The 13,328-nt window shown below is 30.0% G+C and overlaps 2 protein-coding genes across 2 annotated transcripts; one reads left to right on the forward strand and one right to left on the reverse strand.

Annotated features, from left to right (window-relative positions):
• The first annotated feature begins 348 nt into the window (after positions 1 to 348).
• LOC130678337 (WW domain-binding protein 11-like) lies at positions 349 to 4,812 on the forward strand. The gene is made up of 7 exons (XM_057485525.1): positions 349 to 562; positions 654 to 779; positions 1,408 to 1,505; positions 1,606 to 1,777; positions 1,842 to 2,095; positions 2,173 to 2,689; positions 4,264 to 4,812. Exons 1-7 carry the CDS (start codon positions 499 to 501, stop codon positions 4,707 to 4,709), a joined length of 1,677 nt encoding a protein of 558 aa, XP_057341508.1. The 5' UTR covers positions 349 to 498; the 3' UTR covers positions 4,710 to 4,812.
• A 1,548-nt stretch (positions 4,813 to 6,360) lies between these two features.
• Positions 6,361 to 12,670, reverse strand: LOC130678338 (ATP synthase subunit C lysine N-methyltransferase). Its single transcript, XM_057485526.1, has 4 exons — positions 12,356 to 12,670; positions 8,562 to 8,734; positions 8,298 to 8,486; positions 6,361 to 7,217 (listed from the first exon to the last, which is right to left on the reverse strand). The coding sequence occupies exons 1-4, from the start codon at positions 12,444 to 12,446 to the stop codon at positions 7,074 to 7,076; spliced, it is 597 nt and encodes a 198-aa protein (XP_057341509.1). The 5' UTR covers positions 12,447 to 12,670; the 3' UTR covers positions 6,361 to 7,073.
• Between the last annotated feature and the right edge of the window lie 658 nt (positions 12,671 to 13,328).

Below are 13,328 nucleotides of genomic sequence, written 5' to 3' on the forward strand. Positions count from 1 at the left end.
CAATTTGAGGGTAAAAAAATGCTTTACAATTTTTCAAGTCAAATTAACAATAAATTGACATCAAATTTGTCTGAAAATTGACGAAAAATTTTTTCTAGTCAATTTTTGAAGTAATTTGCATTCTAATTCGGGTAGTAAATTTACGTCAAATTGAGTAGCAAGTTATTGTACACAAATTTTCGTTAAAAACGGAAAAGTCCGAAGTTGACGGAAATTTGACGAAAAGTTCAAGGAAACTTTTGTAAGTAAATTTTTGCTAAAGCAAACTGCTATTAGGGTATTTTTAAAGTGTGGCTATCAGGGCAGTGGCAGTCAAAGTGGCTATTGATGTAAGTACTGACATCTGGAGATTGCACTCCGTCTATAAACTACACAATTTAATCTCTTTACAAAAAAATACACTGGTTAACCTAATAGTCGCAGATCGTGGGACTAAATTGTTTACGACCAAATTTACCTTTGACAGAACAAATCGAATTGTTTATATAAATTGTAAAAATGGGCCGGCGATCTATAAATACAACAAAAAGTGGAAAATATATGAATCCTACTGATCAAGCTCGTAAGTTTTTAGTTGATATAATCCATAAAAAATTTTTTCCAATTACTTTGTCTAATCATTTTTAAAATAAAAAATAAATTTTGTTAAATAGGTAAAGAAGCACGAAAAAAAGAGTTGAAGAAGAATAAAAAACAAAGGCAATTAGTCAGAGCTGCTGTGTTGAAAGGAAAAGATCCGACACAAATTATTGAAGAAATGGAAAAAATAGACCAAATGGGTAATGAAAAAATTTGTTAGTATAGAAAGTAGCCGACATCCAATAATTTTATTTTTTACTTTTGATTAAACAAATTCACTATTAATGAAAAAAAAAAAAATGAAGTTGACAACATTACCATATTTGAACTGTTCCATACTTTTTTTTATTTCAACAAAAGTTAATTATTTTGAGAGTTATAATGTCTAAATTATGCTCGAAGTGCTCGAAAAAACCAATGTGTGAACGACTTATTTCGAGCTCGAAAATCTATTCATGATTTTGTTTTCGAGCTCCGTGTGTGTCTGTGTACATGTGGGTGTGCTTTGATTGCCTGCTTTGTAACAGATATAGCACAAGAGCTTTAGAGGAACAGGAGCTCAAAAAAATTGAAACGCTTCGAAATTCTGTGGTTGTTCGAACCAATACAAATTGCTACCGGAAAAAACCCTGTGTGCCTATTTTTATTAACAAAAAACGCGTTTCACTACTGATTTTGAAATGTTTAAAAAAACAAACCTTTTTTATAAAATTTTGGGGGTACCCCATTTTGCCCCCCCCCCTGCCCGTTCCGTCCCTTCCTCCCCTCTATATATTATTCTATAACCAATTATTCTACTTTATTTGTTATTTCATATATTGATTATAGAATACAACGTTCTACAGCCACCTCCATTAAATGAGAAAGTTTTAAAAGATAAACGTAAAAAATTGAAAGAAACTCTAGATCGCGTACTTAAAATGTATGTAAGTATTATATTTGTAATATTCTACGTAATGATAACTTTAGTTTAAAATAAAATATCGACGGTTATTAGAATTACACAATAAATATCTTTCATTACAGGCTAAAGATGACCAAGAAAAGTGGATAGAACTCAAAGAACAATTAATTCAATATGAAAGGCGTCGTGTAGATTTAGTTACTTACTTTGAAGCAGTAAAACATGCACAGCAAGTACAAATTGATGAAATTCCGCTACCTTCAACAAACAGTGACATTCCTCGAAATTTTCCAGGTAGTTAAATTTAATAAATTAATACAGCTCATAAAGTCTTTGTTTTAATATATAAATATTTCAGGATCATTGACGTCGCAAATTCCATTGCCAGATATGCCTCAACCTCCTACTCACATTTATTCTATGCATCCTCATTATTTGCCTCAACACCATCCGTTAATTAACATACCCATACCTCCAAGTATTCTGAAGAAAAGCAGCATTTATTCGAACATTTCAAATGTTCCATCACTAATTGCTAACAAAGATCCACCAGGGGTTCCGCCTTTTCCATCACCAGATCTTTCAATTGAAGACGAAGATTTGTGCGACAAGGTAATATAAAATTATACAATACTATACTTCTACAAAGTAGCAAAGCACACAAATTTATTTACTGATATTTTTTTTAGTCCAAAGATGGTGGACAAAAATCCCGCACGATACGATTTGCAGATGATAAGGAGATTGAGAAACAGGAAAAAGATCATAAGGATAAAAATTATGATAAAGAAAAATATAAAGAAATGCAAAAAGTAAAACCTACGAGTCTTCAACAGAAAATGTTAGCTATGGCAGGACAAGATATCGATCAGTTTATGCGGGAAATGGAGGTCGTACATAAAAAAAGAGAAACAGAGCGAGCCCAAGATTTGAACGCCAGATTAAGTTTACTTGAATCACAATCTGATGTTCAGTTGAAAAATAAAATCATGCAATCTGATGCTAAAAATGTTGAATTTTCCGAATCTACGGATATGCCAGCTACTGCGAATCAACAACATCCTCCCGTTCATTTACAACAACAGCACAGTATACCATCAATGGGAATGCCACCTCCACCTCTTCTCTACAGACCACCGCCACCACCAATGCATCTACGAATGCCACCACCTCCTCCCCCTCGAATTGGTCTTCGATTACCTCCAGGTATGCCAGTATTCGCTTGCTTTGATGGATATTTTGTAATTAATCCTTAAATAAAAAAGGCATGAGATGTATGAAGCCTTTTTTCCGATTACTTGATTGGTCGAAAGCAAAAAAATATATACAAACAACACGAAAATATACATTAAAACAAATATATGAAAAACGACACGCGCGCGCTTGCGCGCAAAATATTACGCTAGTAATTATATAATTTATTTTCGTTGTCGACTCCGATGAGTCTTAGCATTAACCTTTCTAACGTATTCATAAATATTCTTATTCTGCCGCTCCTTCTTATGGGAAAAAAATTTTTTTATTAGTAATAACGCAGTGTAAAAATTCATTTTTATCATTCTTGTTAGTCCCATAAGAGTCGATTTTATTAAAAAAAAAAAAAAAAAAAAAAAAAAAAATCGCCATAATCTCTCGTGGTTTTGACACAACGGTATTATTACGAGATAACATCAGTATATCTACAAGCTATAAACAGTATATTTGTGAATTATTTTAGACGCGTTTATGCTGTGATTATAAACTGCGTTTTTATTATGTTAGTATTATATTTATACCGTCTTTGTACAATATAACTATGGTGACGATTTTCTAGAACTAATATATCTCGTGAAAAAATAATTTCATAAAATTATATTATACTTTATGTAATCTTTTGTAGAACTGTAAATTACTATTTTATTTCAACACAAATCATATAGTTAAATCTTAAGAAATCTATAATGTAATTTTCGAATAAGGTTAAATAATATATTTGACCAAGAATACTTATAATATTCAATCATGACATCGCGGGTTTATAATTTCTTCAGTTTTCCTTTGGTATCTTAATAAACATACTATCTATTTTTACGCGATAATGTACGTGGGTCAGCGCAGTGAATAGTAGCTGAGACTTAGAATTGGTAGGACCCGGGATCGAGTCCAGCAGTCATCAGATTTTTTTCATCAATAAAAAACATTAATCGATCCGCCTAATTGTAAGTGATGCTCCTAATCCATTAGATCACATACAGGATGTAATTGAAGTTTTCTATTTTTGTTTCGCAATCTAATAGTTTGTCAATCATCTAAAATTCGTAGAAACACTGTATACATTTAGTAGGATAACTGTACAAACGTCGTAGGAACACCGCATAAACAATAAAATCACAGTGCAAATACCGTTAATAGAATTCACAAATACGCTGTACAAATACGGTAAATCTACTTACCTTCTACTATATTTATACTTTATTATTACGTAATTCAAACAGTATTGTGAAAACCGCAAGGGATCCAGTTCGCATCTGGACATATTTAGATTAGTTCCGAAATTATGAACATTTGAATTTCCGAAAAAAAAAAAAAAAATTCACTTTTACAGCGCCTTCCTTTCATGTTTTTCTAATGAAATGAGTTAATTAAACTCTGTGAAAAAAAAAAAAAAACATACTTTGAATACATTTTTTTAATTTATAGTTTATTTTAACTTTCATCGTGATTGTGAAGGTTTTGAGTTTTAAAAGTAATTCAAAGCTCTACTCTGATGACTCCATTTATTTATTTGCTAAATCTTTTAGGGCCACCTCCGGGCATGCCTCGAATGTTAAGGTCAGGACTACAAAACTTACCGCGTATGCCACCTCCACCACAAATGCAGCTATCAAATTTATCATGTTTACCGAACTCATCTAATTCTCAAGTACAAGGATCTAATAACATTAATGTACCACAAAAAACACCAAATGTTTTATCAGCAGCACCACAATTAATTAATCGTCAAGATAAAGATGGCAAAAATACAACGACCATTGAAGCAAAACCACAAATAAGAAATTTGGCAGCAGATGTGACAAGATTTCTTCCTACATCATTACGAGTTAAACGCGATGATCGGAGAAAACCAAATAGCATTACAAGATTGCCAGAAAAGAACTTTGAAACTCAGTTCATTAAACCACCTCAACCTAAAACGAAAGATGATGCATACATGCAATTTATGCAAGAAATGGAAGACTTATTATAAACTACGAACAAATAATGTTTATAAATGAAAGAAAAAAATTTTATTTTAAAGACCTTGTCTCGTTGCATATTATTATAGTAATATATTACTGATGATTTACGAACTCGTTCATCCTAATTCTTTATTTAATGGCATACATTTTTACATTAAAAATTCCTTTACAATCCAAAAGCAAAGGATAGCGTATTTAGTTATGAAGTGATAAATAATAAAAATATATGTAAGGTAAGGGGCCCAGATTCTGACCTTTATAAAGTGCCGGTTGGGGTTATACTATAATAATTAATGTAAGATTTAATTTAATGAGAAAAAAAATAATTCTATCGACTAGTTTATAATTTGTCAAATAAAGTCATGCGCTTAAAATAATTATTTGAATTGAATTAATAATTTGAATTGACGTTTCAAAAATTGACATTCAGAGACTTAGTTTTTGACCCTCAGAATTTTTCAGGTCGCAGTTTCTGACCCTCACAGTGGCCTAGTTTCTGATCCTCAAATTACACAAACCGTGATTAGGTTATGAAGTACTCACCAAGTTTCAATAAACTAAAACTAATATTTAGATAAATAAATTAAATATTTATTATAACAAAAACATAATTTTTCAATATATAAAATGGACGGATTTTTGCAATAACGTCTTAACTTATAAGGTTAGTTAAGACGTTATTGCAAAAATCCGTCCAAATATAAATAATGAAAGTCACTTTAGCTAGCGCCTGTTCTCATTATTTTTCATCGTAGCTCGTTGTCTTTTTTTTAAATCTTGAATAAAAAAACAATAAAAAATTAATCTTGTCATAATAAAAATATTATTCAACTAAAAGAGTCATAACAATTTAAATGCTATCGAAATTAGTATTATTTTTGCAATAATTTTATCATTTCAAGAATATGTACTTTCAAAATCTAATTATGACTGTATTATGAATAATAGTAGAAAACTATAAATATTGATTTTTTTACATTTTATAGACATGTAATTAAACAGATAACCTCGCTCGCAGTAAGTTATAATTTTAGGACCAACAACTCCACTATACTTTTAAAATTGAGCCTAGTTATTGACCCTGAAATTTCAACACCAAAACTCATTTTAATATGTCTTATAAATGTATTAAATTAAATTTTCATTGAATATTGATCTATCCATCTACTTTTAGTTGAATTTTTTTACTTACATTATAATTAGTGCATAAATTCAATTGTCGCACCTTCTAACATCAACTGTTTAGACTACACTTAAAAATGGCTTCCTCAGCCACTTATGGCTAAAATATTTGTTTTTATTCGGTTAATATTTTCTATGTTTTTCAAATTGCCGTTAATTAGGCTCAGAATAAATTACAATAAATTAAGTAAATAATGATTTTCTTTTTAAAGTTATAGTTTTTTAAGTAAGTAAGAAAAAAGTTGAAAAGGTCAGAAACTGCGCCAGGGTCAATAACTGTGTTTTTTACTTTATCATTTTTAATCATACTCTGAGAGAAAAAAGTGTATATTTTCCAGAAAAGCTTGATTCAAGTATTTTAGTTACTTGAATAGTGCCGAGCAGTTATTTTCTTCACTCAAGTGAAATTATTGCTTTATTCAAGTATTTCATTTACTTGCTTAATACTTAGAGAAAAATTTGATTTCGTCGAAAAAATATTATTAGACATGCTTTTTTTTTATTTAATGTTGTTTAAAATAGTTTTTTACCATAACAAACATTTTTTTATAAATAAAGAATTTGACCCTACCTAAGATTCAAACCTAGACTGATCACGCGAGACTTATGGCCTACGCTTTAGCACATGCAGCCATGGTAGCTGCTTAAAAATCATGTTATTAATAAACTCTTAAGTTATTCATCAATTTTTGTCATCTTTAATATTAATTTACACAACTAATTAGTAATATTTCAATATTTAACAGTTTATAGAAGTAGCTCTCGAAAAAATTAATATATTTTATATTTTTATCAATATCAATGAGAAATTTCATTTTGTTATAAAAACAAATTTTTTTCTTAGTGCAAGAATTTTTTTCTAATTCTTAATTATGTCTTTCTTCGATGCTTTTTTTTCATGTAACCAAATAATTGGTTTATTGAAATTTTTAATTCTAATAACTTTGAGAACGTATCAACTAAATTGAAGAAATATTTGCTTGCTTTACGTAATTGATGCCTCTAGAAATTTATTACTAAAGTGAAGCAAAAGTTTTCTTAAAATAATATCTATCAATTTAATTTTATAAAAAAATTACTTCTTGGAGTATTTATGGATACAAGAAAAATAATTACTTGAATATAATTTTTTTTTTATCTCAGTGTAATATGAATAGTAAAACTATTGTTGAATTCACATAATTTTAAATTTATGATAATTTATAAATCCAAACTCGATCTATTCCATATCCAATAGTTCTAACAGGTACTAAGTTTGGTAAAGGAAATCGGCAAACGATGATTGTACAATCATTTTTCAATTCCTTAATAAATTTATTTTCGATTTGTTCCATCTGTACGAAATTTAGTAATTAACTTTGAGTACTTTCCCTCGCGGTTTTGGAAATACCGAAATAATACTGGAATTATACGGTATAAATACTGCATAAATATGGTATTATTCAAGTTATTTTGGCCAGTTTTTTTGCCGCATTACTACCAAAAATTTACGAAAAAAATTCAGAATATTTACGGTAATAAAACAGAAAAAATACGGTATTTTAACAGCATTAAAACCGTAATTATACAGCACATTTTCGGCATTTTTGCAGCATTAAACCGTTCTACCCGGAACAAAAATTATATATAATTATATAAAATTTTATTTAATTATATATAATTATATATAACATTATAAAGTTATATGTACAATAACTGTCATGAAAAAAAAAAAAAAAAAAACCCGCCGACTCGTGGGCTCGATCCCGAGTCCTAATGATTTAAAGCCTGATCTATTAACCATTATGCCAAATCGCTTATTCGAAAATTGATACTAATTGTATTCATATCTATACAAACAAACTTGAGAAAATTGAAGACCTCAATTTTCCCGGATTCTTATTTTCACTTACATTCTTTTGTTTCAATAAGAAATGTGTGAACTAATAGAATAAAATATAAAATTTTACACTTTGCACATTTTCGATGATTTTAACCGCAGAAGCAAATATAAAATAAAACCAAATTTTTTACGATTTTTCATTATATCAGGATAAATCTGGCAAAATCGCAGGATATCTACGGTATAATTACCAAAAAAATACGATTTTATTATTAAAAAATTATCGCATTATTGCGGTATTTATATAGCATTTTTTCGGTAAAAGTTCGGCATTTTTATAGTTTTTTTACGGCATTTTTTCGGTAAAAGTTCGGCATTTTTATAGTAATTTTACTATAGTAATCTGGTAACTCTACAGTATAAGTACAGGAAAAAAACTGGCCAATATAACCATATTATTACCAAATTATTACGGTAAATTTACGGCATGTGTATAAATGCCGAAAATTTACGGCATTTTTACGGCATTCGCAAAACCGCGAGGGTTAATATTATTTTAATTGTAAAAAATATAGAAATGAAAGGTATATACCATAGATTCTACTCCAAATAATACAACATTGTCGTATTTACTTAAATCGAATTTCCAAAGATCTTGTCTATAAAATACAGCTTTTGCAGACATTCCTTGAAGACGAGCTACAAGTTTAGAATATGCTACTAACCAGAAATTCAGCTCTACACCATAAGCTCTAAAATTGTTCTTCGCGGCTGCTAAAACCTTTTAAATTGATTAGTTATGATTAAAAACAGTGTATACTTATATAATTTAAGGTTGATTTTATCCAAGTTATACCAAACGACCATCGCCGCTTCCCAAATCAACGACGGATCCTGATTTTCCTCGCAAAGCTTGCAAAACATTTTGCAACTGTTGATTTGTTGCAGGAACGTAAGGCAAACATATTTTTCTTATCGCAGGACTAATAAATGGGACGCATATTACAGTAAGTCCTACGCCGATGCCACCTAAAATAATAGCAATAGTTAAAAAAATGCTTCAGTCAGTTGAACCTACGAGCTAGCTTGAAAATTTCCTGATGTGTTTGGGCTTAACAAGCTCGAAGATTTAGCTTACATACATGCTGATTTTTCAAGCTCGTTATCTCAATTTTTGCACTCAATGTGATACGACTGAATTAAAATTTTTTGCATTAACGCACATTGAGTACGTTCAACTAATTTTTTTAAATTTTTATTTTAATTGTTTTCTAGTGTATAGCCGTAGTAACGGCCTTTTACACTTTTTGCCTTTATATCGCAACTGCTTTACTTTTTTTTTTGCCTTCATTGTGCGGCTGTGGCCCGACTTGTGCTTATACTGTACTGCATCATTACGGTGATGCCTTACAACCTCCCTTGTGCAATGGAGGTGTAGTGACATAGGAAAACCACAGAGAAAACCTAGCCAGTACAGTTTTCGGTTTGGGTGAAGCTCCAGTGATCGATAAAATTCCCATTTTACCGATCACTGGATCTTCATCCCGCGCCTAACGGTCAGAGACCTTCGTTCGAACCCGACGCGTGGCTAAACGGTCATCCAGCCAAGTAGTGGCCATGCTCGATGCTACTTAACTTCGGTGATCGCCCGAGCCGCGCGCGTGCCGAACGGCTGCCTCAACCGCCTCTGAGTACATTCAACTAATTTTTTCTAAATTATTAGAAACCTCAGTTACTTAGAGCTCTATATAGTTTCAGCCTTTTTGTGAAAATATTATTCTTTATGCAATACCCATGAAACAATTTCCATCACAAGTTGCTGGTCAAGGCACTGATTTTAAGAATCTTTTGATACCCATATAGTAGTTTTTTTGCACAAGCCTGCTCTCAAGTTCGATAGTTGCTCGCGTCATCATTCACCTATGGGTCTTGCTCCAGATTTGAATTGCAAGTCTTACGCTAGCCTTACACTTACACAAGAATTATGGTGAAGTTATTATTCAATTCTAGGAGAAAATCGGTGCCAAAACCATGTTGAATCGACCTTGCGCATGGCTTGCCTAAAATTATGGAGGGTAGAGGTACCTCTACCCTCCATACTCAAGATCTACTCAAGTTAAAACTGGTGGGAGAAGGAATAGCATGGGGAGGATCGCGTGTCTTGAGCAGATCTTGAGCAAGCCATGCGTAAGTTTCTTGAGCAAGAAATTCGTCAGAAGCTTTTGGATGTACCATGTTAGAAATATCTTCAATATTCTTGCACAAGGCACATACGCAGAAGGAGAGTACTGTAGTATATTAAGAGGTGTATCATCGCAATTTTTGATTTTCTTTTAATGAGCGGGGTTTTGTCTCATAACTCTCAAACAATCGAGATAAACGAAATTGACGGATACGTTTCTTGAAGGAAATTGAATGTTCTACAAAAAAGATCTGATTGAAATTTTTCGTCAGATAAACCGTTTTCTTATAATCATACCTTGAACATCAGTATGATTTTACAAATTGATTGTTCAACTTTGAAATTTTGTAATTAATGCAAAAATCAGTTCCCGAAAAAAAGCAGATGAATATTCCTAAAGGGAATTAAATGCTCTACAAAAAAAGTCTCTTCACAATTCACTCCTTTAAAAGTTATTCAAGGTTATTGAAGTCGTTTGGACAACTTCAACCTTGAATAACTTTTAAAGGAGTGGATTTAGCCAAAATTGTTAAGAGACTTTTTTTGTAGATCGTTTAATTCCCTTAAAGAATATTCATCTGCTTTTTTTCGGGAACTGATTTTTGCATTAATTACAAAATTTCAAAGTTGAACAATCAATTTGTAAAATCATACTGATGTTCAAGGCATGATTATAAGAAAACGGTTCATCTGACAAAAAATTTCAATCAGACCTTTTTTGTAGAGCATTCAATTTCCTACAAGAAATGTATTCAAGTCTATTTCGTTTATCTCGATTGTTAGAGAGTTATGAGACAAAACCCGCTCATTAAAAGAAAATCAAAAATTGTGATGATACACCTCTTAATATTAATATTAAGGGCTTCAACTTGCACGATAATTTTTTTTGGTCTTCATGATTAATATTTTCACAGTATCGTTAAACAAAAAAAATTGTTGTTTTTTTTGGCCCAGCCTAATATATTTATATCAAAATAAAAAAATTTGTTTGTTATGAATCCTGATAGTCAATGTCAATCCTGATAAGGAAAGATTTAAAAAAAAATGTGAATGTATTTTTTTAATCTTTCTGAATTCTCGATAAGAATTAAAAAATATTTGATGGAATTAAAAAATTTTTGAGTGGTTGAAAACTATTTAGAAGTATTCAAAAAAATTTAGTAGTTTTGAATCGTTCTAAATCTCTCCAGGAATCAAAATTTGACTTTTGTATAGCGATAGGAAAAAAATTTGAGTATTTAAACATATTAATAATTTCAAATTTGCTGTAAAATGAAATTCAACTATGACTTAGTAATTTAAAAGTATTTGGAAGTACTAAAAGAAATTGAGTATTTTCGAATTTCTCTAAATCTTTCCATAAATCGAAATTTCAGTATTATTTTGCTATTAAAAAAAATTGCAAAGTATTTGAAAACTGTAATATTTTTGAATTCTTCTGAATCTCCGTATAAAATGGAATTCGATTATTATTAAGTGACTGAAAAGTATTTTGAAAAATTTTATATTTTTGAATCGTCCCGTCTTTCAACAATTAGAAAATTCGGCTATTATTTTTAGCGACTAAACATTATTGTGTAGTATTTAGAAAATTGAATAACTTGAACTTTTTCAAAATTATTGAATAACGGGTGATTCGTAACTTTCCAAAAGGATCTAATGCTTAGAAATTAGGAAGATTTGAAGTTTATGGAAGATTTAAAAAGTATTAAAAATTTTTTTTTTAAACTTCCTAAATCGCTTTTCTTAATCAGGAAACTATTACATTACGTAATAAATATTTGATGAATATAAGTGTTTTTAAACTATTTATTGGTTGTAGTTAATAACTATCAATTTACATCAAATTTAAAATTTGCTTTTGAAAGTAAAATTGGCAAAATGTTGCGTACAAATTACGGATTATAGTCATTACAATACTTTTAGTACTTCGCATTGATAAATATGAAGTATCCCTATCAAAAAAATCCATATGGGAATCCAGCCTGGATTCCCACATGGCGTTTTCGGATTGATTCCCACATGGTTTCCTATAGGAATATTAATCTATTCTTTTATTCCTATAAGCGTATCAATAGACGATAGACATAGAAATCCAGATACCCCAGATTCTATAGAAATTACTTACATAGAAATCCAGATTCCTATACAAATTTCCAACAAAGAAATTCATACATCCAAATTCTTATGTCAAGTTCCTACATGGGAATCTAAGTACCCACAGTTTCCGAAATGGATTTTATATAAATCCATACACTCCTATATTAATTCCTATGGATTCTTATATAAATCCATACTTTTCTATATCGATTCCTATGGGTTCCCCTGTAATCCCACATGGATTTTTTTGATGGGGTAAAATGATCATAAATGGGGTAGTCACAACTGGTGATTTGACCCTGCATATATAAGGTTTGAGTAAAGAGCATAGATTACATAAATTGCATGCATAATATGATAAGCCTTACCTGTGATAGAAATCAGAACTAAACCTGTTTTTGATATAACTGGAGAAAATTTGTTGGTTGCATTGTTATTAATTTCTAGTAACTCTTCCATAGTAAAAAAAAGACAAACTCAATAAATATTTTGTTCAAATAATTCCGATTTAAAATTTTGATTATATTAAATTATTTTTAATGAAATTCTTGCGTACTTCGCCTAATTTTTAAAGCTATTAATATTGATAAAATAAATTATATATTTCACAAAAAGAAAAAAACGAAAATATTACTTTTATCATAATCGACTATACCGAAGTTAGGTTAGGAATGGTACTGGTATTTCTCACTGGTAGTCAATCTGTTGAAAAGATTGATGTCAAAAGAATTATGTTGGTAATGCATGACCCTGAAATTAGCCGACATTCAACATTTCTGAAATTAAAAATTCCCTAACTTTAAACAAATAAATTTTTTTTGGAATTAAAAAAAATACTCGTGTTTATTTTTCCGAAATTTGGACGAGTATTCTTATAGTTTATTAAAGAAATAGTTATCTTCGTTATAATTCAAAAATTAAATTTTGAATCATTTATTTCTAGACTATAGATTGAGACGAAAATGAAAAGCTTGCTCCGTTTATTTAAAATTTTTCGAAATCTACACGTGTATTTTTTTATTTTTTCGATTTTTAAACTTTCAAAACGAAGTGGTCGATTTGGCATGATCCTGGAGTTAGCAGACAAGTAAAAATTTTCGGGTATTTTTCAACAATTTAATTTGAAAAACAAAAAATATGCATAATCAGAAAATTTGAAAAAGAATAGGTGCAATTTTCTGAAATCTTATCTCTTTTTAAATTTAACGTTTTCGGAAAAGTTAAAAAATTAATGGACGTCGACTAATTTCAGAATCATGATTTGGCGTGGAATTCCCCATATAATGCTTTTTAGTTTTATTTGAAAAAAAAAAGTAATATATTAATGATAGATATAAAATT

The sequence above is a fragment of the Microplitis mediator genome, chromosome 1 (assembly GCF_029852145.1).
Source record: "Microplitis mediator isolate UGA2020A chromosome 1, iyMicMedi2.1, whole genome shotgun sequence".
In the NCBI taxonomy this organism is placed as follows: domain Eukaryota; kingdom Metazoa; phylum Arthropoda; class Insecta; order Hymenoptera; family Braconidae; genus Microplitis; species Microplitis mediator.